Source organism: Musa acuminata, chromosome BXJ2-3 (genome assembly GCF_036884655.1).
Source record: "Musa acuminata AAA Group cultivar baxijiao chromosome BXJ2-3, Cavendish_Baxijiao_AAA, whole genome shotgun sequence".
Classification (NCBI taxonomy): domain Eukaryota; kingdom Viridiplantae; phylum Streptophyta; class Magnoliopsida; order Zingiberales; family Musaceae; genus Musa; species Musa acuminata.
Window position 1 is genome coordinate 11,502,935 of NC_088340.1, and position 23,638 is coordinate 11,526,572.

At 38.0% G+C, this 23,638-nt stretch overlaps 3 protein-coding genes and 1 long non-coding RNA gene across 5 annotated transcripts; 2 read left to right on the plus strand and 2 right to left on the minus strand.

The window, feature by feature from the left end:
• Nucleotides 1–1,731: 1,731 nt before the first annotated feature.
• LOC135607408 (phragmoplastin DRP1E-like) lies at nt 1,732–8,233 on the plus strand. Of its 2 annotated transcripts, none has more exons than XM_065099207.1 (15): nt 1,732–2,146; nt 2,229–2,292; nt 2,385–2,492; nt 2,888–2,989; nt 4,039–4,089; nt 4,171–4,232; nt 4,996–5,086; nt 5,290–5,354; nt 5,437–5,631; nt 5,723–5,842; nt 5,913–5,983; nt 6,897–7,122; nt 7,259–7,309; nt 7,397–7,810; nt 7,900–8,233. In XM_065099207.1, the coding sequence occupies exons 1-15, from the start codon at nt 2,006–2,008 to the stop codon at nt 8,026–8,028; spliced, it is 1,890 nt and encodes a 629-aa protein (XP_064955279.1). In that variant the 5' UTR covers nt 1,732–2,005; the 3' UTR covers nt 8,029–8,233. The 2 variants fall into 2 exon arrangements, with proteins under 2 accessions (XP_064955279.1, XP_064955280.1); XM_065099208.1 differs by having other exon boundaries at nt 1,994–2,146; nt 2,224–2,292.
• Nucleotides 7,306–11,393, minus strand: LOC135607410 (uncharacterized). Its single transcript, XR_010485174.1, has 2 exons — nt 11,148–11,393; nt 7,306–8,015 (listed from the first exon to the last, which is right to left on the minus strand). It is a non-coding gene; the product is annotated as an uncharacterized LOC135607410 (long non-coding RNA).
• LOC103973147 (haloacid dehalogenase-like hydrolase domain-containing protein Sgpp) lies at nt 8,913–9,967 on the plus strand. The gene is made up of 4 exons (XM_065097399.1): nt 8,913–8,972; nt 9,060–9,191; nt 9,277–9,431; nt 9,546–9,967. Exons 1-4 carry the CDS (start codon nt 8,913–8,915, stop codon nt 9,901–9,903), a joined length of 705 nt encoding a protein of 234 aa, XP_064953471.1. The 3' UTR covers nt 9,904–9,967.
• A 1,771-nt stretch (nt 11,394–13,164) lies between the features above and the next one.
• On the minus strand, nt 13,165–19,178 carry LOC103973088 (uncharacterized). The gene is made up of 8 exons (XM_009387555.3): nt 18,807–19,178; nt 17,865–18,711; nt 17,660–17,724; nt 17,477–17,532; nt 15,517–15,620; nt 14,406–14,478; nt 14,143–14,323; nt 13,165–13,645 (listed from the first exon to the last, which is right to left on the minus strand). Exons 1-8 carry the CDS (start codon nt 19,018–19,020, stop codon nt 13,560–13,562), a joined length of 1,626 nt encoding a protein of 541 aa, XP_009385830.2. The 5' UTR covers nt 19,021–19,178; the 3' UTR covers nt 13,165–13,559.
• Nucleotides 19,179–23,638: the final 4,460 nt, after the last annotated feature.

Sequence of the window (23,638 nt, forward strand, 5' to 3'; positions counted from 1 at the left end):
TTTCGTTCGTAGAAATATGGATTAATCTTAAATCCATATTATCACAACAACATCTTGAGTGATCATGATTTTTTTTTTCCTAATCAAAAATCCGGCTCAAGTTATTATTCTTGTTTAGGTTTTCTTTGGTTTCACCCACATATATCCGAGGAACTCTCCATAAATATTTAGAAGAGTAATTTACATAATTTTAGCCTTCATAATTTCATATTCTTGAGTCATCCTAGGAGGCAATTGGTGCCAAAAATTATAATTTTTTTAACAAAATATATATACAGTATATAGGATGGATCTTACGATGAATGAAAAAAAGATAGGTTTTTCTTGAATTTGAACCTAATATCTTTTGATCAAGGGTAAACCTTTATACAATCATACTATCACATTGTTTATATTGAGAGACATATTATAAATTTATATAAAAGTTGGTCTTACTTATTTATATAAAAATTGGTTTTGCTTAAAACACCTAATGCACTTCAAGATATCTCATTTACCTATGATACATTCGCTTGGATCGACAATCTTTTGAAGCACTTGGTATACTTCATGTCATTCCTTTTGTAAATGATTCATACATCCAAGACCAAAAAGCATTCAAAGCGCCCGTGACACCACTAGGACATCCTCTTTTGCAAACAATGCATTTACCTAAAATTAAAAAAAAATTCAGAGCAGTTAATACACCCCAAGGTGTCCCCATCATTAATGATATGTTCATTAAGTACCAAAAAGCATATGAAGCACTCCACATACATCCCCTTTGCACATAATACATTCATCTAAGATCGAAGAGCATCCAAGATTCAGAACATTACCTAAAGCATTCTCTTTATGCATACTTTGTCTGCTATGACAAAGATGTATATGAATCACCCGACATATCCCAAAACGTTTCTTTTATCTATAATACATCCATATAGATTAAGAAAATTATCAAAATATAATTTAACTATTTTTTAAACATAGATTATAATGATTGAGATTCTAAAATAATCATTATGCATAAATCAAGAATAAATAATATGATCATTATTTTTAATCAATCAAAACTTAACACACAAAACAAAATTAATACTACAGGGGGCACGAGCATCTTCCACCTCAAAATTATTTCTTATATTTGTAAACATTCTTCCATCATATGAGTCCAGAATAGTTAAAACTATTCTCTTTCGTGACATTAATTTTAACCTTATCAAGATGTTTTGTATACATTTACAAATAAAAGCATCATAATAACCTTTTTTATAAAGATAAAAACACTTTGTTAAGATCGATCCATATTTTATTAATTTAATTATTTTAAATATTAGAAATCTTTGTTTCACCAGCTGAAAGCCGTCTTTATCTCCGCTAAGATTGTTGAGCTGGGAGATTTAAAACAAAATCAAGATATTAAATAAAAGCTCGCCGCCAAATGGAATAACGGCGTCCCCATAGCCTTCTAGAACTACAATGGCTGACGTGGCGAACCTCTGACTTCAAAACCCAAAGACGCGTCACGGCCGTCGCAGCCTTTTACTTCTCATCGTCCCACATAAACACTCTCACGCGTCGCCGTCCACGTCTTCTCATCAAGCAGAACGGACGATGGATTATATCGCCACGTGAGAAATCCCACGCACGATCTTCTTCAAACGCCAGCGGGTTTGCACGCGTCACGGATTAATTCTTCTTAGTCGACCAACCAACCAACCCACTCCCCCGATTTCTTCTTCAGGCGGGCGCATAGGAACCGACGCAGAAGCAACGGCGTCTGATTTGGACGGATGGGATTCGCTCGGTCGATCATTCGGACGGCTGATCCGTTCGTCTCGCATACGGTTCTCCGTGTGAGATCGTGATATGACTCGTTCCGTGGTCTTCAACTCCGAACGCTCACGCTGCCGCCCTCGCTGCCGCCCTCGCCCTGTCGATTCGGTTAGAAAGCCTTTTCCTCCAAGTCTCCTCTCTCGCTATTTCTCGCTCCCTCGATCGCGGAGGCTTTAGGGTTTGGGTGGCGATGGAGAGCTTGATCGGACTGGTGAACAGGATCCAAAGAGCGTGCACGGCGCTCGGCGACCACGGCGATGCCGAGGAGAGCGGCATCGGGTTGCCCACCCTGTGGGAGGCGCTCCCCTCCGTCGTTGTCGTCGGAGGACAGGTGACTTCCCCGTCCTTCGATTTATTCGTGTCTTTGTCGTGGTTTCTCTTAAGCGTCGTTCCTGATGTCGGTTTAAGAGCAGAGTTCGGGAAAGTCTTCGGTCCTGGAGAGCATCGTCGGGAGAGACTTCCTTCCCCGTGGTTCTGGTATGCCTCTGTGGCTCTAGGGTCTCGGTTATTGTGTTTCCATGTCTTTTCTTGATGTTTGATCGTTCCTTTCTCTGCTTTCTGATCTGAAGGGATCGTCACGAGGAGGCCCTTGGTGCTACAGCTGCACAAGGTTGATGAAGGAAAGGTGGAGTACGCCGAGTTCCTCCATCTTCCTAGGAGGAGATTCACCGACTTCTGTCTGTTACTATCTCCTTAATTATGTTATGTTATCACTTTCAAGTTCTTCTTTCGTGTAACCCTGTTCTTCTTTTATGAATCGTTGATTTCTTGAACTATGCATTTATGATTGATCTATCATTATTATAACTTATAGTCGTTTTTTAAAAAGGAGCACCGCAGAATCTCTTGTCTTCACTGATCTATTGGGTAATACAGTGGAGACGGTCATGGATATGCATATTTATGACATGGTTGATTCATGGCTATGTATATTTTCTTGATTTATGCCTATGGAATTATATATTTTTTGACATGATCGACCCTGAGCAACACTATCCATGTGCTTTAGTGTCTTTGTAAGATTTAATTAAGTTGCCTCTTAATGATGACACTCCATAATTTCTTCATGCAGCTCTTGTGCGCAAGGAAATTGAAGATGAAACGGAGAGGTTGACAGGAAAAACAAAACAAATTTCTACCCATCCAATTCATCTCAGCATTTACTCACCAAATGGTACTTAGAGGGTTTGCTTAATTTTTCTATCAATTGCCTTATGACTTCTACTATTATTTTTGGTGTAATCTCTTTCACATTTGTTTGGTTAATAAATTCTATGCTATGTTGTTAAATAGGGTTAAGACCTAGGTGACAGAACTACACTGCAGTCGTTTATTTGTTGCAAGCATATATTTTCTCATTATTTTCATGGATGGATACATGATATCATTGATACGATATGACATTGATACAAATAACAAGATATATGACATGACATGAATAAATTAAACTGAAAAATACAATTTAAATATGAGTATTCGAAATGCTTTGTAGGAGTATCCAAAAACTACTGTATCTGACATGTGATGAATACAGATATTGCAGATAATTCGAAAGTTTCTTTGACATCTTGAGCTGTGTTTATTGCCTTGGCATTAGCCAAGTCACCCATGACAAGAAAAGTACTTTGAAATATATGCTTTATAGGGTCTATCAAAGTAATATAGTTGAAGCATCAAAGAACTACCCATCGATCTTGAGCCAAATTGTAGATGGAGACCAACCTGTAAGAAAGTTTCTTCTCATCAATGTTGTATAGCTACTACATAAGAATATTAGCTTGAGATTTAATGTTGTATAGCTGTCGCTATGTTCCTACAGTACAATTACCTTACAGCCCTTCCCTACTTTGATGCTATCACAACTTCCATGGATAATTACCAAATACATTGGTACATATTTGATTCTTAATTGTCATTTCTAACAAATTGTTTAAACATATCAAAATGTGCAACTTTGAGATTGAACATTGTGTTTGCCAACAAAAAAAAAAAAGATTGAACATTGTGACCATATTACTAGGGCTAGTTAAAGTTTGACATGTAAGGCCCTAATCTTTTATTAACTTCTGATGGTTTTTTGTTGACAAGTATGTCAACAATGTGCCAAGATCAAGGCTTGTTCACCCTTTTATTGTTTATATATGCTTTACTTGTGTTTTCGCACTAAACCTGCTTGAACAATTTTTCACTCTTCCAAATCATTGATTTCTAATTCTTATGCAGTTGTGAATTTAACATTGATTGATCTACCTGGACTCACTAAGGTTGCTGTTGGTATGTATCATTTTTGAATCTCTGACCTATTTAAATAACTGATCATCAATATCTAACTTTGGTATATGACTGATTCTACAGAGGGTCAGCCAGATAGTATTGTTCAGGATATTGAAACTATGGTTCGATCATATGTTGCTAAGGTATTCAATTTTGCAGCAAGTAGTTATGCAATTTGTTAGCCTTTAAATTGCAAATGTTAAATTTCAATATCGACACTGAAAGTTATTCTGTTGGACAAAATGAATATTAAATTTATTCACTGGTATTTTATGCATTTCATCATTTTGTAAACAACCTACAAGTTTAATCTTTTGTTGGTAATCAAAAGCACAGTTACTTTTTAAAACTTTGAATGTACACGGGGGAAGACTCTTACTGAACTTCTTTGTGTTAAAATTAGTTAACTAAAACTGGAATCATTTTTTTCAAGTAAGGATAGTTAACAAAATCCTGCTCAATTGATCGAGATTCATATTTGAATCTGCACTCAATCTGTGAGGTGTATTGGTCCAAATAGGACCCCTTAGACAAATTTGTAGTTGTCCTTACACTAAATAACTAGGTTTATAAACATACAAAATATAATGCTAAATAGTAAGTGAAGCTTAAATCATGGTGGTTTTGTAACCATACTACTACCTTGAACAATGACCATTCTAATTGGCTCTTTGTGTTTGTACACATTTTTTTGTTATATCAGAAAATGGTATCTCTTTAACATATCAGTAATTATGCCTCTCTTTCTTGTGTAAACCTTTTTTTTGTGTGTACTCTTGGTCATCCTTGTCAAATTTGCTTGTTTGCTATTTTAGATGGTTTTAATCTGTTCCTTTCCTTTTACAGAGTAGATGAGTTTACTTGTTATCCCATATATTGCAAAATTATAATATTTCTGTTTTGCAGCCAAACTGCATAATACTAGCTATATCACCTGCCAATCAAGATATTGCAACTTCTGATGCAATGAAGCTTGCAAAAGAAGTTGATCCGACAGGTAAGAACATAGCTTAAGCTGTTTCAGCAACGATATCAAACAAATGAGTCAGATGGTTGGGTTAAAACTTATTGCCTACTATCTGGTTGTTGTTATTGTTAATATTAATGATGATGCTGGTATCATTGTAATCATTATGCATCATGTTTTTTATCTAGGATAATTTTCTCATTTAATGAATATTTATTTAAACAATGAGATAGGGGAAAGGACATTTGGAGTTTTAACAAAGCTAGATCTGATGGACAAGGGAACAAATGCCCTAGATGTAAGAATTTAAACCCTTTGCTTTGTTCCAAACAATATATTCCTTTCAAGTGATGAATTATTTTTTTCCCTGCTGTTCTCAGGTTCTTGAAGGAAGATCATATCGACTACAATATCCATGGGTCGGTGTGGTTAACCGTTCGCAGGCAGATATTAACAAGAATGTTGATATGATTGTTGCCAGAAGAAAAGAACGGGAATATTTTGCAACTAGTCCTGATTATTCACATGTAGCCAGTAGAATGGGCTCTGAATACCTGGCTAAGCTTCTGTCAAAGGTAAATTATTTTGACTACAAAATCAGAAGCTTCCCTTGTGTGATGATTTTGGAAATGTACTTACTCTAAAACTGTTGCAAAATGGTTTCAGCATTTAGAGTCTGTGATTAGGTCTCGTATTCCAAGCATCACATCTTTAATAAATAAAACCATAGATGAACTTGAGGCAGAGATGAACCATCTCGGTAGACCCATTGCTGTTGACGCAGGGGTAAGTACCCATATCCTTATTTTTGAGTTTTCTTGAAGAGAAATTGAAAACTAACTGTAGTTTGAATCAGGCTCAATTGTACACCATATTGGAAATGTGCCGAGCATTTGATCGAGTCTTCAAAGAACATCTAGATGGAGGGTGAGTTTGTTGTTTCTTTTATCGCAGACCAATTTTCCTTGTGTATTTATATTGATGCAACTACCAAAGCTATGTATATGTTGCTCTTGAACATTAAAAATCTCTTCTTTCTTTTTAATGGGTATCTAAAAAGTGTGATGCTACCGCATAGGATGACATATTCTGTAGTGAGTTGCATAAGGTTTGCATGGGGTGCATGAGGATTCAGCCTCAAACCCTTGACACCCAAGTCAGAATAGGGAGAAACGTGATTGAATTTGATGAATCACATACTATTGCAATATATGAAATGTGATGTATTGATAATTTCTTCAAACACATGCAAACATCACCGTTTACTATCACAAAACTAACATTTACCCCTTTACTCATTTTTAAGTAAAACTTATTTCCTTTTACTTTGTGCTGGTTATTACAATTAAATGGAACCATATCGTCTGTCACATTTATTAGCTGGAATTTTGAAGGTAGGATAGGCATAGTGCAGGTTCTCATATTTTCATACATTGTAGATATCAATTAAATAAATTATGGCACTGACAGTTGACAATGGCACTTATATATACTTTTCTTTATATTTTATTCACAGCAACAACCATCAAATCCCAAATATCTCTTTTCCTGTCATTGTGTTATATTAAGGGTCACGTTTTTTTTAATCTCATTCATGAAGAGATACTATGCTATCTAATTACTTGCTTCGCTAGGCCTTGTTTTTTTTAGTCTCGTCTTGAACTTCTTATCGTTTATGTAATGACGATTCTTTACGAGCCACTCCTAGAATATTTGCCTTTAATGTGAATGATTTGATAATTTTGCTACTTATATCATTTCATTAATTGTCTTGATTTCTAGCTACATAGGCAAATCAATCACATTTGTTTTCTTTGAAATTTATACTACATAAGCACAGGCGGCCTGGTGGTGATCGAATTTATGGTGTATTTGACAATCAACTCCCTGCTGCTCTGAAGAAACTTCCGTTCGACCGGTACCTGTCGCTGCAGAATGTAAAGAAGGTGGTCTCTGAAGCAGATGGTTATCAGCCTCACTTAATTGCTCCTGAGCAAGGATATCGCCGTCTAATTGAAGGTGGACTGGGTTACTTCAGAGGCCCAGCCGAGGCATCCGTTGATGCTGTATGTTTCCTCTCTGTAGCCTGATTACTTTTTATATACTTGCCACTCTCTCATCAAACTCACTCATCCTAAATGGAAGCTTTTGAGGAGAGGATATATTTTCTCTTCGGTTGATAGCATCTTGCTCCTATTTCAGGTACACTATGTCTTAAAGGAACTTGTAAGGCTGTCAATAGGAGAGACTCAGGTAAAAATTTATGCATTTGTCATCATATGAAGCACTATTTGTTCCCATGAAATAGCAAATCAGTCGCCGGTCTATTCAAACTGACAGGAATTGAGAAGGTTCCCCACTCTGCAAACAGAGTTAGCCGCTGCCGCATATGAAGCCCTGGAAAGATTCCGCGAAGACAGTCGAAAGACTGCACTTCGACTTGTTGACATGGAGGCCTCATACTTGACAGTGGAATTCTTCCGCAAGCTCCCGCAAGAGGTGGAAAGGGGCAATAACCCTGCTGGTAGTAATCCTACTGGCAAAAAACCTGATGACAGTAATCCTGCTGGTCCTACAATTGATCGATATGGCGAGGGACATTTCAGGAGGATAGGATCAAATGTATCCGCGTACATTAGCATGGTATCAGACACACTCAGAAACACTATACCAAAAGCTGTGGTCTACTGTCAAGTTCGAGAAGCCAAGCGATCTCTGCTCAATCATTTCTATACGCAAGTGGGGAAAAAGGAGGTTGGCTTGTTTCTGCAACTGATAACTTGAGATCATGTCTTTCGCGTCCTTTTATTATGATACGATTGTAATGCTAGTTTGCCGTACAGGGAAAGCAGCTCGCATCTATCTTGGATGAGAATCCAGCCTTGATGGAACGCAGGATGCAGTGTGCAAAGAGGCTTGAATTGTACAAATCTGCAAGGGACGAGATTGATTCCGTCTCCTGGAACAGATGAGATTACTTAAAACTTGTTAGGCACTCGTGTAGTATAAATGTTACATATCTGAGAACTACTCACTAAATTTCTTTGCAGCATGCTGCGATTTGTTTTGATTTTATTTCTTGGTCACATTTGCTTCTGTAGTTGCCTTCCAGCAACTCTTAAATATGTTTTGTACTCTTTATCATAGTGCAGTACATAGTGTTGAATTGTTCCTTTATATGTTATTCAGATTTCCATTGCAATGTACCCATCGGTTCCTTGCGTTCGTAAAAATTGATTAGATCATATGGGTTCGCAGTTTATTATCGAGATGTTGTTATCAACCATTAAAATTTTTATAACTGAACTAAATTAACTGACATATTCATAGGTTATAAAACCTTGTAAATGGATACGATACATCAGTAACAGTTGGATACTAGGAGATATTGGTGAATGGATCTCAAAAGTAGACTTCTGTAAGCCTTAAAATTGGAGATGAGTACAGAGATCACAACTACATACTACAACTTAATTTTCTCTTATATAAATTTGTTTTAGTGTTATTTCATCTTTAAAATTCCTTTTATTTGCCAGATCATTTCCCCATGTATGCTTGTATGGAACAGAAAAAACAAAATACGATAGATAGATATGTACTCGAAGTATTAGACATGGCCTCAACAAGATGCAAAGCCAAAGGCGAACACGAGAAGGAAAACAAGAATTTAATGAAGTAATTGAAAGTTACCATTCAAAATCATCAAGTGGATCAGTAGATCAAGGAATCGGATTTCTTCATCATATTCTCCTTATTCAATGAATAAATATCATTGCAAATTTCTCGATCGTCATCCCAGATCTCCACGTATGATCAAAAGAAAAATGTCTACGGTCGTATAAAGAGGTGCATATACATGCCAAGAACTAATACTCCATGTTACCTCTCTTTTTCTGATGCAACAATATCGATATCTGTATTCTTCAGCACCGACCCACCCTGTCTAATTCTTCCAATGCCAGCCAAAGCTTTGGATCTTCATAGTCGTTTATAAGGAAGGTAGACTTGTCTCCTCGATATTGGCAGTTCTCTTGGTAGACTTGCTCCACTCAAAGCTGTTCTATTCGATGTTGATGGAACTCTGTGCGATTCAGATCCTCTTCATTATTATGCCTTTCGGGAAATGCTGCAAGAGGTGGGATGTGCCTTATGTTTTCCATTGTGATAATTAATCCTTGTGGTCTCTCAGCTTCCTACTAAGAAAAAAAAGACTTTCGCAGATCGGTTACAATAATGGAGTCCCCATAGACGAAGAATTCTTCGTAAGAAATATTGCTGGAAGGCACAGTGAAGATACTGCTAAAATCTTATTTCCTGACTGGGATCATGAGAAGGCCATGAAATTTGTCGACGATAAGGAACCTATGTTCCGTAGGTCTATTTCATTCTAACCATCAACCTGAGTGTACATACATACACACCTCTGTCTTCACAATATCATATAAATTAGCGATGTTTACTAAGGAAGATTTTATTTTTGTATTTATAGGTTAGTATCTAAACAGTTGAAGGCAATAGAAGGTCTCCACAAGCTATGCAAATGGGTCAAAGATCGAGGCTTGAAGCATGCAGCAGTCACCAATGCCCCGAGGCCTAATGCAGAGCTTATGATTTCAATGCTTGGTCTCATTGATTTCTTTGATGCTGCAGTAATTGGAAGCAAATGCCAAAGAGCCAAACTGTTCCCTGATCCATATTTGAAGGCTCTCGAGAAGCTTAACGTCTCCGTGGAACATACATTCATCGTCGAGGTTGGTCTAGTGGGAAAAAAGAAACATCATAATGGCAAATTGCCATTTATAGTTCATTTGTTCAGCAAGAGCAACCAATTTAATTACTTCCATTAGTCATCTTTCCAAATCCTCAATGGCAACTCACTACATTCTTTATTAATATTCTCTAGATCTTTTACATTTTATCTTAAATGAATGTAGCATGCACCTCTTTGTTGCTTATCTCTCCTACTCCTATAACTTATACACAAGCCAAGATATTTAGTTATGTACTACTGACTTCTTACTTTTTTTCCCAACCTCATCTCCGACAATGACAATTTTATATCCTATGCAAACATCAAAGTCAGTAATTTGAGAAAATTCTTAGCTGCTAAGCAAGATCCTCTGGGGACACGCCAAGTGACTCAATACATGCCACTTAGGGTTATGACATTTTTACAATATACCAAATAATAATCTTTTACTCCCTATTTCTAATCCCAAATTTGATATCAGGATACAAATTGGGATATCAGTTCAAAGTCATTCCATACCAGCATATCCAAGTATCTTAAAGTATCTATCTTTAAGTGACAAATTTAAATATATTCATACAAGGGAGATTGTTACCTCAAAAAGAAGAAAACATAATTTGATTGGTTCTCTATATACCGTAGACTATTTTCTTCTCTTTTTTTCCCCCTTCTTTTCATTTGCTTTAATATAGTGTCTAGACTATATCTTAGTTGAACATCTCATTCATGGAATAATCAGGTGTTTACATCTACAGCCATCACAATCTTCTCCGAGTTGGCATTCATACTATATATGGTTCATGTTCATTTTTGCATCAAACAAACATGGTTATAGAAATTAGTAGCCACCTAATATGTCCTTGTTTGATGATTGGGAGTGGATACAGATATGTCTTTCAATTTTGCTCCCCAGTTAAACTTGGCAGAATGAAACATACACACTCTGCAGCAAGAACATGGAACCACTGGCGGCATTTGGTAGCTGTGCTCTATCAATCATCTCCTGTTTGGTGGGAAAACCCCTAATCAAATTAGCAAAAATCATGCTGCAAACATCTGCTGTTCTTCCCCAATGCATCTAAAGACCCATTCTCCATCTTTTTATTTTTTTGCTTTCTACTATGGAAACAACGGCTTACCAAATCATTCTGAAAATTTGCCAGATAATAGTGGTTGGATAGATGATCGAGGAAGTCATCGATCAATTCGTATCTACCATCTTTACCAAAGGATCCCTCTTCTAAGGACGACAAAAGGATGTTCCATCTCCAGACATGCTCGATTTCCCCCCAAAAGAGAAGTAAAGAACAATAAAGAGAGGGGGATCGAAAGCAATCTCACCTTTCAGGAGAGTGGGAGTTCGAAAAGATCGACATCTTTCTTGGGGGAACCGAAAGACGATTCTACGAGAGAGTGGAGGCGCCTCGTCGGATCGCTGCCCACCTTTCACCGCTCTCTCGCTTATTAACGGGATCGTCTATCAAAGGCGACCCAAAGCCCCTTCGATTTCTGCTGTCGCCTGCTACGAAGAAAGAAAGTTCGTTCTTTCCTGGCTTCTGTCTCGTGGTTTTCTTTTCCACTGCCGGGGTTGACCCCACTTGTTCCGGAGCCACAACACGTGGGGCCTCCGCCGTTCCGTACGTCGTCCGAGTTCTTTTAAAAGACCAACTCTCTCCTCTGCTGGGGACCGACATAAACGTGCGCCCAAGAAAAGAAAAGAGAAAAAAAAAACACCCATTAATACATTTGGATATACTCGGCTGTTTCTTTTTCATATTTTTAAATACTTATCGTTTATGTTTACCCTCACTAACGATGTTCCAATCGAAGTGAATTGATTTTCAGTTTGATTAAAATAAGATAAATCTGAAACAAATCGATTCAAACATATCTAATCTAGTCAGTTAATTCAATTTAATTAACCAATTAATTAATTTATAATTTTAAATTATTTTAACTCTATACTCATCGCTTCTCTTGACTTTAATAATTTTAAAATATATATTTTTTAAGTAAATCAATCCAATTCGGCCAACTGAGTCATCTTGATCCAATTAAGTTAATAGATAAAGAGTTATAAAATTGGACCGAGATAATAAAATTTATGAAATTAAACTTACATCACTTGTGAAATTATGACGTGTAAATTGAATCAACATATATCTAATTTGATCATCAATTCGTGAAACCTAGTATCCAAGAATATTTTACAAAATCAATTTCGTTCTATCCAAATCGAAGAAAAGTATAACCGAACTAAAACAGACCATTCGTTTGAGCACCCTTAATCATCACGGAGTTTATATATTATAACACACATGCTAAATTCTAATTCAAGTGGGGGTGGGGGAGGGGGGAAGGGACCAACTGCACTTTGGCCCTTTTCTTTAAATATGTAATCGAGCCAATTTCAAGCACTCGAATTAGGACTAATTATATATTATCTCTTTATAATTAGTTATATTAATATCCCTATGATTATTTTAAAAAATAATTATAAAGTTATATTCATATCCTTATAATTATGAAAGTAAAATAATTAAATTAATTTATATTAACGATATTAATTTTATCAAAAACAAAAAAAAAAAGATAAAAAAAATTTAATGTTTAGTGGCGAATGACGACACCATTGGCGTTGGTGATGGGCGACCCTCCCACTTTGCATGTGTCAACGTTAATGCATATGTCAAGTAGCCATCACCCTCCAATCTATATTCTCTCGATAAATTTTGTACCGTGTTCGACCACTTACGAATGGTCATTATTGTCGAATGAGACCATCACCTTGGATGCTTTATTCCAGACGACTTGAGATCCTCGCTGAAGTCGTTCCACTCCTACATAGAGTAAACCACCTTCGACATCCCTCAATGGATCTACTCTGTAGGAGGAGGAGCCCTACTCCACCAACGAGATGTTTGCTCCACGCAAGACGAGTGGAGAAGTGACTTTGTCAATGTGAGAGATAAATGAGGTGATGGTCTTGTCCAACAATAGTGACTACTCGCCAATGAGATGATCAAAGACAATACAGAACTTATTGAGGGAACATTAATGGACAGAAAACAATCGCTCAACATTTGCATCAATATCGACACAGATATAAAATAAGAAAGGTCCGCCACCACCGCTATCATCCACCACCAAACATTAAAATTATCTTTTTATCTTTTATTTTTATTTTTCATCAATAATAAACCTAATTATTTTACTTTAGTAACTATAAAATATCAATACAATATTTTAAAACATAACGACTAAAACGCTAAAAATAACTAACTACAAAAAATAATTTACAATTAACCCCTTGAATTATGTACTAATAATTTGGTAATAAAACAATGGCCGCACCAGATGTCACAACCCTGCCACACTTAAAATCGATGAGTCAATAAATTTCAAGTACAAGTTTGGCGCACATTAACCTCGATAGCAAACTCTGCAAGCAACCAACAATGGATTTATTTGTTTCAGAGTTTTTAACAGGCTTCTCGCCCAAATTCGCCTGCAACGTATGCCCATCGGATGTCCCTGAAACTAAACTTTCGAAGCAAAGCAGCTTGCAACTATCTTGCCTGTGGGAGTTCATCGCTCCCATCACAGGACACAAAAACAACCGCCTCATTGCACATGGACACAATGCGATGATTGTTGCATGACAACTGGCCAGGCACAGTGCACTGTCGGGGATATGCAACTCTTAGTGTACATGGGAAAGATTTAGTGTGCTACATATCAGTAAACAAGTCTTCACATGTCAGAGACCGACCATAGATACGCTTCTCGCTCTGTGGCTCGCTTCTCATTCTGCCTCTTGAACAATTCCTTCTCGAATCCTTCAACCACCAGCAAAAGCAAAACATATATACTTGCTTAGCTGCAAGATGTTTATGTTCGTTGACTGCTATAACAACACGACAATTGATGCAATGAGTTTTAGAAAGGAAGCGGAATGATGGAAAGGTTATCAAATGGGAGGCAAGATGAGTGTGTTTCAATCATCAGATTGCAGAAAGGTCACCCTCCAGTCTTGCGCTCAAAATTGATGAACCTACTAGACAACTCAACAGAAGCATTTTTGTTGATCTGACTAGCATAGAAAAGAAAATTCTAAAATTATAGGTTCAAACAACTGGAAGAAAATAAAGTCATAATCTAACTATGCATATTAAATGAGAAAATAATGGCACTCTGTCAAATGAAGGTGATAAAGGCACACAACAAGAAATCATCATGCACTACATTGTGACTGGGATGTAATAAAAAAAACAACTGATCAGGAAGAAAAAATAAATAGAAAGTAAAAAAGGGGGAGAAATCAAGACTAACATACCATTACTACGATCTACTCCATCCCAATGCCGACCAGGCTTGGTCCCATAACGATTTGGGGGAAAATCTATTCCTCGTTTTAGCCAGCTGTGACTGGGAATTGTCTGAGGGATTATAAATCCAGACTCCTTCATTTTCTCATTGTCACCAAGATCTTCCAAAATTAGGTCTGAGCTCTTCCTCTAAACCATACACATAAGAAAACATTTCAGTTCAGTGTCACCATCTGGTAATAAATGTTCTCGCTCTAGATTTTATGCATACCTTGACCACATGTGCCATTGGATCACCCCATCTAATCCTCTCCTTTAACATTTTATCAAGCTCGGGATCATCCCTGATAGCAGATATAAGCAAATTAACATTTCATAGATAATCCTATATGCAGGATATACGAAAGCTCACATGAACAAGAGTTTTTTATCAGCAAAAAATTTAACAATACAATGAATAAAGCATCCAGCTTAATGCAAGAAAAGCTATTCATCACTTAGGGCATATGCTAAATGCATGTGAAAGTGAGGGCTCTGTTTACACAAATATATAAAACATACAAGAAACAACTAGCCATCTCATCCTACCTATTTCATAATGCTTAAACAATGTCAAAGAAAACATGCCATGCTCGATGAAGGAATTAGATAAGAACTTTTGAATCTCTAACCATGGCACTAAAATTACAAATCATGGGGTAATAATTGTTGACATTGCAAATGGGAAAAATTGCGAACACATGAGCCACAAGTGAAATCAATCCGCTAGATTAACTTGGCTCGACTACCAGCTCACTCCACTAAGGCAGCCACATAAGTGGCATATATGTGGTGTTATTTATTGGCTGCATCCACACATGTAAGCACAAGCCACATCTTAGAATTACAAATACACATGTCATCAAGTTCTATACAAAAATTGTCACTAATTATTATTTAGAATTTAATAAATATTCTAATCTGAATAAAACATTTGAAATTCAAGCAGCCTATTATCTCAACTCCTTCTCAAACGCTGTACTGCAGTGTGTTTTCCTGACAGTATCTACAAATCATTCCTATAACCACATTCTCATTAATTTAAAACAGTTTATTTGATCAACAAACTAACAAAATTACAACACAATCAATGACACCATTAAGTACTTTATTGATGCAAGTTTTTAGATTCTCCCTGAACATGCTAACAAAAGCAAATAGTTTATATTGACATGTAAAACATGGAAGAAACCATTCCAACATAATTTAGTGATCATGACAAAAACAGACAATCAAAAGCAAGTGAATCGTATATTTCCTTTCAATATCAAATTCATAAAACAAAGAAATCATCCTATGCATGAGTAACTATGAACAATCTTGTGTGAGTAAGATGAACATGCCTTGTACGAGCAAAAGGTTTCTCTCTCTCAAGTTCTAACTCTTTTGCATTAGCTTCAGCTTCTCGCTTCTGTGCTAAGCCTTTACCCCATTCCAACTTTTTTTCCTAAATATGCATAAAAAGATATTAAGTTCAAAAAACAGGCACAAAAAGTTAAATGAAGTACCACTTGCAATATTGCGAAAGACCATATAAGTGAAGGAAAGAAAATACTTAAATTCAGCAAGAAACAATAGAAGTAGCCCAGCAAATAAAAGAAATAACCATCTAGCATCAATAAGAAGCAATCATATGCCAGAAACTGAATCTGAAATGAACTCCGAATTTTAGTAAGAAACAGAATGAGCAGATAGCATTACCAAATCATATAAAAGGTAACAATGCTAATGCACATTACATCATATTTAATTGGCTGAAAACATTTCATCATTACTACTGTTTGGATAACCCAGATACATGACACTCACTGATAGGGGATAAAGTTTATGAGCTTTCTGATCATTGTAGCCAAATTAACATACATCTTTGGCCACACTATAAGTCATATAAATAGATGATGTACTTGTGATTTAACTATGTATATCTCTTGACCAAAGGATATAATTAGTTTAGTTCCTTGTTTAAACTACACCAGTGTTTTAAAAAGCGCTAGGTGCCAAGAGGCGCCAATGCCCTAGTGGGTGATTTGATTAGTTGATTCAATCAAACCAACTAAGCTACTGCTCAACTGCATCAGTGTTGACCATCTGGTTTGGTTAATTTGCTTCAACTGGGTGCTCGCTCGAGGCGCCCGAGTTCTGGTGAGCGCCTAAGCGGCGCTTCACTGTAGAACATAGTCCGAGTATTATGCAAGGCACTCAGGCCTCACCTCCCCTCACCCAAGCGCCTTTTTAAATCACTGAACATTTTCTTTTTTAACTCGGATTATAATTGAAGATAACAAAAACTGAAATGTGAGAATATTGTTTCTTCACTTCATCCAACTAACCATTTGTATTTATTCTTCCATTTTACTTTTTTTGGCCTGTATGACAAATCTCAACCAACATAACTGGGAAGGCATGCATTTCCCATCAAAAATTTCCCCCTGTTTCACAGCAGTAAGATAGCATTCTCTGCCTCTTGTGGTTTTAAAAGTAACAGTAAACACTAAAAACATGTCTTCAACTTCAAATCATGTTTCCCATTGATGCACACCTCTGGACACCCAGATCCTCATTGAAGTAACCAAACACAACTGGCATTTACCTTTATTAAGGTCAATATATCAAGATGACTTCTACTATTATGAATTCTATTGAGTATATGGCAACTCTATACTACTAAGGTCCATTTGAATGATTCTGTTGTAAGTATTTTATTTTGTTAACTTCCAACAGTGTTAAGGCGCATAATGAAGTGATTATTTAATGACCAAGGAGATCAGTTGTCTACTATGTTTTCTTGAACCACCTTCCATTGGTGCGATGACACTCCTACAAGTGTCATTTGGTACCTACCAATTAATAAGTTCGTCATCTGAATAAGCAGCAGAAGAGAGGAACTGTAGAAAAAGCTTAAGCCACATGGTAAATTGTTGGCTACTAAATTATCTATACCTTTGACAAATGACAAAGGAAGCATTTTGTACTTAGGAAACTTTGAAAAAAGAGAAGAGGGAGGATAACACAACCAGTAACACTTGCAAGGTGCCTTTCTGGATATCTTCTATTCATACATTATGCCTCAGATCCTTATACCAATTACCAAGTATACATTTTTTGTGTCTTAGTGATCCACTACCTAACCATATCCTTGCTTGGTCCAGTAAAAACCAGTTGGTATGGTGAAACCATGATCTCCAACCAAAAAAAAAGTAAAAACATATCTCTGGGTGAGTGCCTAAAATGCACATAAAACAAAACAAAGAAACAAAAAGATAAAATACTCTCCAAAAACAACCATGAAATGCAAACAGGTACCTTAGGCTTCTCTTTTTCCTGTGTCTTCAACATCTCCTCCTTTGAAATACGTTTTCCTACAGAAATATTTCCAATCATTCAACATCATGCAAACCTCTGGGATTTCAGTAAGCAACATATTCTGAACTCCCAAATACTGCTAAAAATCAATTCAAATATCATCATTGGGGAAGAGAAACTAACCTTCCTTGTCACGAAATACTGGCTCTGCACCTCTGCCACTCAAAAAGGGATCCATAGAAGCAAACCTGGAAGCAAAATTTACTAAACGTGTCAGCAATATTGTCAGAAGAATTCATGTGCTGAATAAAGAATCAGATGTATCAGATCGAACTTGCAAGGTAATATTGCCATTCTTAATTTGAAGTTCTCATGGTTCAATAATCACCTAGACGTATCCTCTTTCTTCTTCTTTTCGATCTCTTCTTTAATTTCTTTAGCCGAAAACAATCCGGCCCTTCTTGACTCCTTTGCAGAAGGTGCCTCCTTTCTGCTCTTCCTTGGTGGAGAAAGGTCAGCCACAGGGGAACTCTGACGTCTAATAGCTTCAGGTGACTGTGGATGAATCCGCCGTGGTGGAGAAAGGTGATCAGACAGGCACTTACTGCTTTTTCTTGGGGGAGAAAGATCTGCATCGTCAGAAGCTCGTGGGCCCCCGGCACCTGGGGAAAGGCGACGGGTCCGACGTGGTAGGGAAATGTCAGGGGACGAAACCCTCTGACGCCTCCTTGGAGGAGAAAGGTCGACCGGATCTTGTTGGCGGCTAGATACCTTCGGATCATCGGACAGGTCCTTTTGGCTTCTCCTGGGGGGAGAAAGATCGGGGACAGGGCTATGGGCCCGTCTGGTTGTTCTTGGCGGGGAATTATCATCGCGCGACCGTCTCCAAGGTGGCGAAATATCAGCTGTTGCATCACCAGCAACCGCTTTCTCAGGTTCCGGAGATGGTGTGTCTGCACGCCTCTGCCGTGGCGGGGAGAGATCCGAGTTTTGAGAACCCGAAGGCTTCTCCTTGGGCTCTGGAGAAGGCGTGTCGAACCGTGCACGGCCTTGACGCGGCGGGCAAATATCACGGCCGATTGCCGCAGACTTCGAAGTCTTCGATGGGTCCGAGATCGAGACCCAACCGCTCCCATCTTCCGAAATGGCGTGGTAGGGCTTCCGTGCTCGAATCGCGTCCAACCTCTTCATTCGTTTGACCTCGATATCCTCCTCGATTTGGGGTTTTTCATCACCTACACCAAAAATCCCAACCCATAAAAAGACAAGAATCAAATATAAGAAAAACAAAGGTTCGAATTAGAGATGATACATCATTTCCTAGGTTTACCAGAAGGCTCGGACTCTTCTTGTTCAATCTGGACGGGCTTTTGCCACACGGGGTCTTCGTCCACTACAAGAATGCCTCCAACCGTACGGGACTGGGGCTTGTCCTTCTTCTTCTTGTTTCTCTTTTTCTTCTGGTCGTCGGCGCCGGTTTCGTACCGCCTGAGGTAATCTTTGAGGGAGAGCGCAGAAGACTTCGAGGTGGGCACGGCCGCCATTCGAGCCGAGACAGAGAGGGCTTTGGATCTGGGGAACAAGCAAAGAACAAGATCTCAACCAGGGGCTATGCGAGAGGAAACCCCAATCGTGGATGAGGGCGGAGCTCCAACGACATGGATGGTGCTTCGAATTTGGTAAGGGGGCATCAAATTACCTCGGACTTAAGTCGGCTGCGTTCTTAACTGATTAACGGGTAGGAGATGACCGACCCGACCCGTTATCGGATCCGATCATAATCGAATGTGGATCGCAACTATGTCTGCCCAATTAAACACCGGTCTTAACCGGATCAAAATTGAATCGGCCTACATTATAGACCGGATCCGCCTAGACCGGTCCGTATTTTAGACCCCAAATTCTCGACATGGATCTTTTCTTTAGATCCAATTTCTCGATCATAGTGATCGATAGGTCCGAGAAAGAAATCGAAACCTTTCTCCCTTCTCACGGTAAAATCTAATCCCCGATCTCTCCTCCCCCATCGCCGTTGGCATCGCGACGGTGCACCACGATGAGGCAAGAATTAGGCTATGCTTCGGTTTTCATGTTTAAATCGAAGGCAAATAAATGTTTGAAGAAACTTGTTGATTTTGATTGGTGGGATTCCGATTTTAGAATCGACCATTTCGATTTCAAATTTTTGAAGAGCAAACTCAAATCAAATTTGATTGCCAAGTGATTTCGGTTTCAGATGTTTGGAGAACAAACTTATTGGTTTCATTCTAATTTCTTATGTATATATTTTTTAAAAAAATAATTTTAAATTAAAAAAAGTTTTAAATAGTAAAATATTTATTTTTTATTTGAAAATTTTGATTAAAGTTCCACTTTGAAAAGTGGATGTATTGTAAAATTTTTAGAAATGTATTTTTTTATTTTTTTTAAATTATAAAAATAAAATACTTATAAAAATATTCGTCGTAACATCTACCATATGTGTGTGACCCTCTAGGCCCAATATCGAGCTAGCCATGAGACATACCAGTCAGAACTCCTTCTAAATCAGTGAATTATTATCTCTATAATAATTCACTCGACTATATGGGAAATCTACGGGTGACATCACATGCACAGTGAAAAAACAGAAAATAAAAACTCTAAACTTCCCAAAAAGGTGTTCGTTGTAGTGCGAAGATTGATCCAAAAAACCTATGAAACTTAAATCCACGTATAAGATAGTTGTGTTACCTAAGAAGATTGTATATCCCTGAATTACTCCAAATCTGTAAACGAGGATGAAGGAGGTCAAGCAACCTCCTCTCTAGCGATGATCCACACAGTAGGGCTATGACAACGCTGATCTTTGGTTCCCACCTATTTATAGAGGCCTCCTATCAACTTTGTTGAATCTCGTATTTTGATGATGAAACCAATTGATAATTATGTTTATGTTTAACTGCATTTTGAGTTATGTAGGTCTACTCGATCAGGATTAGACAATTAAGGCAGGAGGAATTGACGTTGTGCCGGAGGAGATCACGTTAGGATATTGGATGGCAGAAGGCTTCAGACGTCGGGCATCGAGCCAAGAGCGGAATTGCGCCAAGGATATCGGCATTACGGAGGTCAACCATCGATTGGGCAACAAAAGTTGCAAGGTGTTATGCATGCATGAAAGGGGCTAGGTGTCATCTTTAGAGCAAAGATAAGTGGTACCAACTTTATATTAGTTAGTGACACATGTCCATTATATATATATTTTTTTTTTCTAACTTAAATCTGATTCTTTCATAAATTATATCAAACTTCTAATATTTACTCTTAGGTCCCTAGCCATAAACCTTTAATATAATATCATTTAATATAAAATAATTATTAAATAATCCTTATTTTTACAAACAAACCTTTTACTAAATTTTTAAAAATGGGGGATGTTACAAGACTGGGCGGTGCAACCGCCCCAGCCAGGAGGTGCAACCGCCTGGGCTCAATCTCCAAGCGAGACTGGGCGGTGCAACCTCTCCTGACAGGAGGTAGCACCGCCTGAGCTCGGTCTTCGAGCTCTGGCAAGCGGTGCAACCGCCCTAGTCAGGAGGTGCAACCGCCTGAGCTCGGTCTTCGAGCTCTGGCAGAGAGGTGCAACCGCCCCTGACAGAGGTGGCACCGCCCAGAGGCTCAGTCTTCGAGTTCTGCCAGGCGGTGCAACCGCCCTAGTCAGGAGGTGCAACCGCCTGATCCCGGAATTCCGGGAATTGACAGTTTTGAGCTCCAAATTTGAACTGGGTTGGGGCCTATAAATACCCCACCCATTCAGCACTGAAAGGCAGCAACTAACACTCGAAATCTTGACATCTTTATGTGATTCTTAGAGCTCAAAATTGTTGTAAAGGCCAAAAGTTCTCCTCCCTCTGTTCTTCAAGTTTTGAGTTGTAAAGAGAGGAGAGAAAATTTCTGTAAGGGTTGTCTCCTAAGCCCGTGAAAAGAAGTGAAACTGTAAAAGGGTGGTTGGCCTTCGCCTATTGAAGGAAGGCCTCTAGTTGACGTCGGTGACCTCGTCGGTGGAGGAAGCCAAAAGTGGAGTAGGTCAAGATTGACCGAACCACTCTAAATCTCGGTTTGCATTTACTTTGAGCATATTATCTTTACTGCAAACCTCCTCTGAAGCTTACTGCCTTCTGTGCTTTTACGATCGGGTTTCAAGCCCTTTTCTTTCCGAATCAGCGTTTAGACATAAATCTGCCTTTTTCGTACGATCATCATATTTCAGATTGCGTTTATGTTTTGAGCTTTACCATAACTACAAACTGCCTTCATACTCTTGCTTAAACTGCATCTTGCCTAATCAAGTGATTTACGAATCAGCATTTAGACGTAAATTAGTTTTTTCGTACGAACGTCGGATTTCAGTTTACGCCTATATTCTGGTTTTCATCATAGCTGCAAACTGCCTAGATTAACTTTAATATCATCTTGCTTAGAATTGGATTTTACACAGAAATCGTTTTTATCATTCGAACGCTGTTTCGTTTTAATCGCAGAAAGTTTATCGCTGCACTAATTCACCCCCCCCCTCTTAGTGCTCTCAATCCTAACAATTGGTATCAGAGTGGGGTTAACTCTCAAACGGATTAAAACCCTAGAGAGATGGCTTACGCCAGAAACCAAGAGGGCCATTCTATTACACGTCCACCCATGTTCAATGGGACGAACTACACCTATTGGAAGACCCGAATGAGGATCTTTCTTATTTCTATGGATTTTGAACTTTGGAATCTTGTCGAAAACGGTTTTTCGAAGTCTTCTCTTCCAATGATCGATTGGAATGATTTGGAGAAGAAGGCTTTCGCTCTTAATACAAAGGCTATGAATGCCTTATTTTGTGCACTTGATAAAAACGAGTTTAATCGTGTTTCGATTTGTGAAACCGTATTTGATATTTGGCACACACTCGAAGTGACTCATGAAGGCACAAGTAGAGTGAAAGAGTCAAAAATCAATCTTTTGTTACACTCTTTTGAACTTTTCCGGATGAAACCGAGTGAGACTATTGGCGACATGTTTACCCGTTTCACGGATGTCGTCAACGGTCTAAAAGGACTCGGAAAAAGTTTTTCGGATTTTGAGCTCGTAAATAAGATTCTAAGATCCCTTCCTAAGAGTTGGGATCCTAAAGTCACTGCTATTTAAGAGGTGAAAGATCTAAACAACTTCCCTCTTGAAGAACTAATTGGGTCATTAATGACCTACGAGATGACTTGCAAAGCTCATGAAGAGCAAGAAGACATCATTCTAAAGAACAGGAAGGATATGGCACTTAGAACTTTGGAAGACCACTTGAAAGAAAACTCAAGTGATGAGGACTGTGACGATGACTTGGCACTTCTAACAAGAAAATTTAAAAAATTCATTAAAAGAAACAAGTTTAAGAATGACACTAAAAATAAACTTGAACCCAAGAAGGACCAAGTTATTTGCTATGAGTGCAAAAAGCCAGGACACTACAAGAGTGATTGTCCCCAAGTCAAAAAGAGAACAACAAAGAAGAAGGCGCTCAAAGCAACATGGGATGATTCGAGCGCGTCCGAAGAAGAGGAGTCCAACACCGAGCAAGTTGCTCATTACGCCTTAATGGCCATCGGAGAAGAGGTAATGAATTTAATAGATGCAGATATATCTTTCGATGAATTATTAAATGCCTTCAATGACTTATTTGATGAATGCAAAATTATTGATAGAAAATACAAATTGCTAAAAAAGGAGCATGATAGTCTTACTTGTGATTTTGATAAGTTAAAAACTGAATATCATGATAGTTTAAATTCATGCATCAAATGCCATGATCTAGAAACTTTCCAAATGGAAAACTTGCTACTTAAGGGCACCTTAAAGAAATTTGAGGTTGGTAGCAAGTCACTGAACATGATCCTTGCAAACAAGGGTCACGTTCCCAAAAGAAGTAGAATTGGATTTGTGAGAAGTCCTCACCAAAATCCAACCACCTTCATAAAAGGCCCCATCCTACATGTTCAACACCAAAACAAATGCAACTTTTGTTGTAAATTTGGACACAAGACGCATTATTATCCATTCAAGAAAATTAGTCCAAACAAATTGATTTGGGTTCCTAAAGGAACCATGATAAACTCTATGCAACATGATAAACAATGTAGATCTATC

What these genes read in the sequence shown, in the direction of transcription:
- LOC135607408 (XM_065099207.1), top strand. Translation starts at nt 2,006, where the DNA reads ATGGAGAGCTTGATCGGACTGGTGAACAGGATCCAAAGAGCGTGCACG. An exon ending in GAGGAGATTCACCGACTTCT is followed by an intron (nt 2,493 to 2,887) that starts GTCTGTTACTAT and finishes TTCTTCATGCAG; the next exon opens with CTCTTGTGCGCAAGGAAATT. An exon ending in AAAGAACATCTAGATGGAGG is followed by an intron (nt 5,984 to 6,896) that starts GTGAGTTTGTTG and finishes ACATAAGCACAG; the next exon opens with GCGGCCTGGTGGTGATCGAA.
- LOC103973147 (XM_065097399.1), top strand. Translation starts at nt 8,913, where the DNA reads ATGCCAAGAACTAATACTCCATGTTACCTCTCTTTTTCTGATGCAACA. An exon ending in ATGCAACAATATCGATATCT is followed by an intron (nt 8,973 to 9,059) that starts GTATTCTTCAGC and finishes TAAGGAAGGTAG; the next exon opens with ACTTGTCTCCTCGATATTGG. An exon ending in AAGGAACCTATGTTCCGTAG is followed by an intron (nt 9,432 to 9,545) that starts GTCTATTTCATT and finishes TTGTATTTATAG; the next exon opens with GTTAGTATCTAAACAGTTGA.
- LOC103973088 (XM_009387555.3), bottom strand. Translation starts at nt 19,020, where the DNA reads ATGGCGGCCGTGCCCACCTCGAAGTCTTCTGCGCTCTCCCTCAAAGAT. An exon ending in AGGAAAAAGAGAAGCCTAAG is followed by an intron (nt 15,621 to 17,476) that starts GTACCTGTTTGC and finishes ATGCATATTTAG; the next exon opens with GAAAAAAAGTTGGAATGGGG. An exon ending in TGGAGTAGATCGTAGTAATG is followed by an intron (nt 13,646 to 14,142) that starts GTATGTTAGTCT and finishes TGGTGGTTGAAG; the next exon opens with GATTCGAGAAGGAATTGTTC.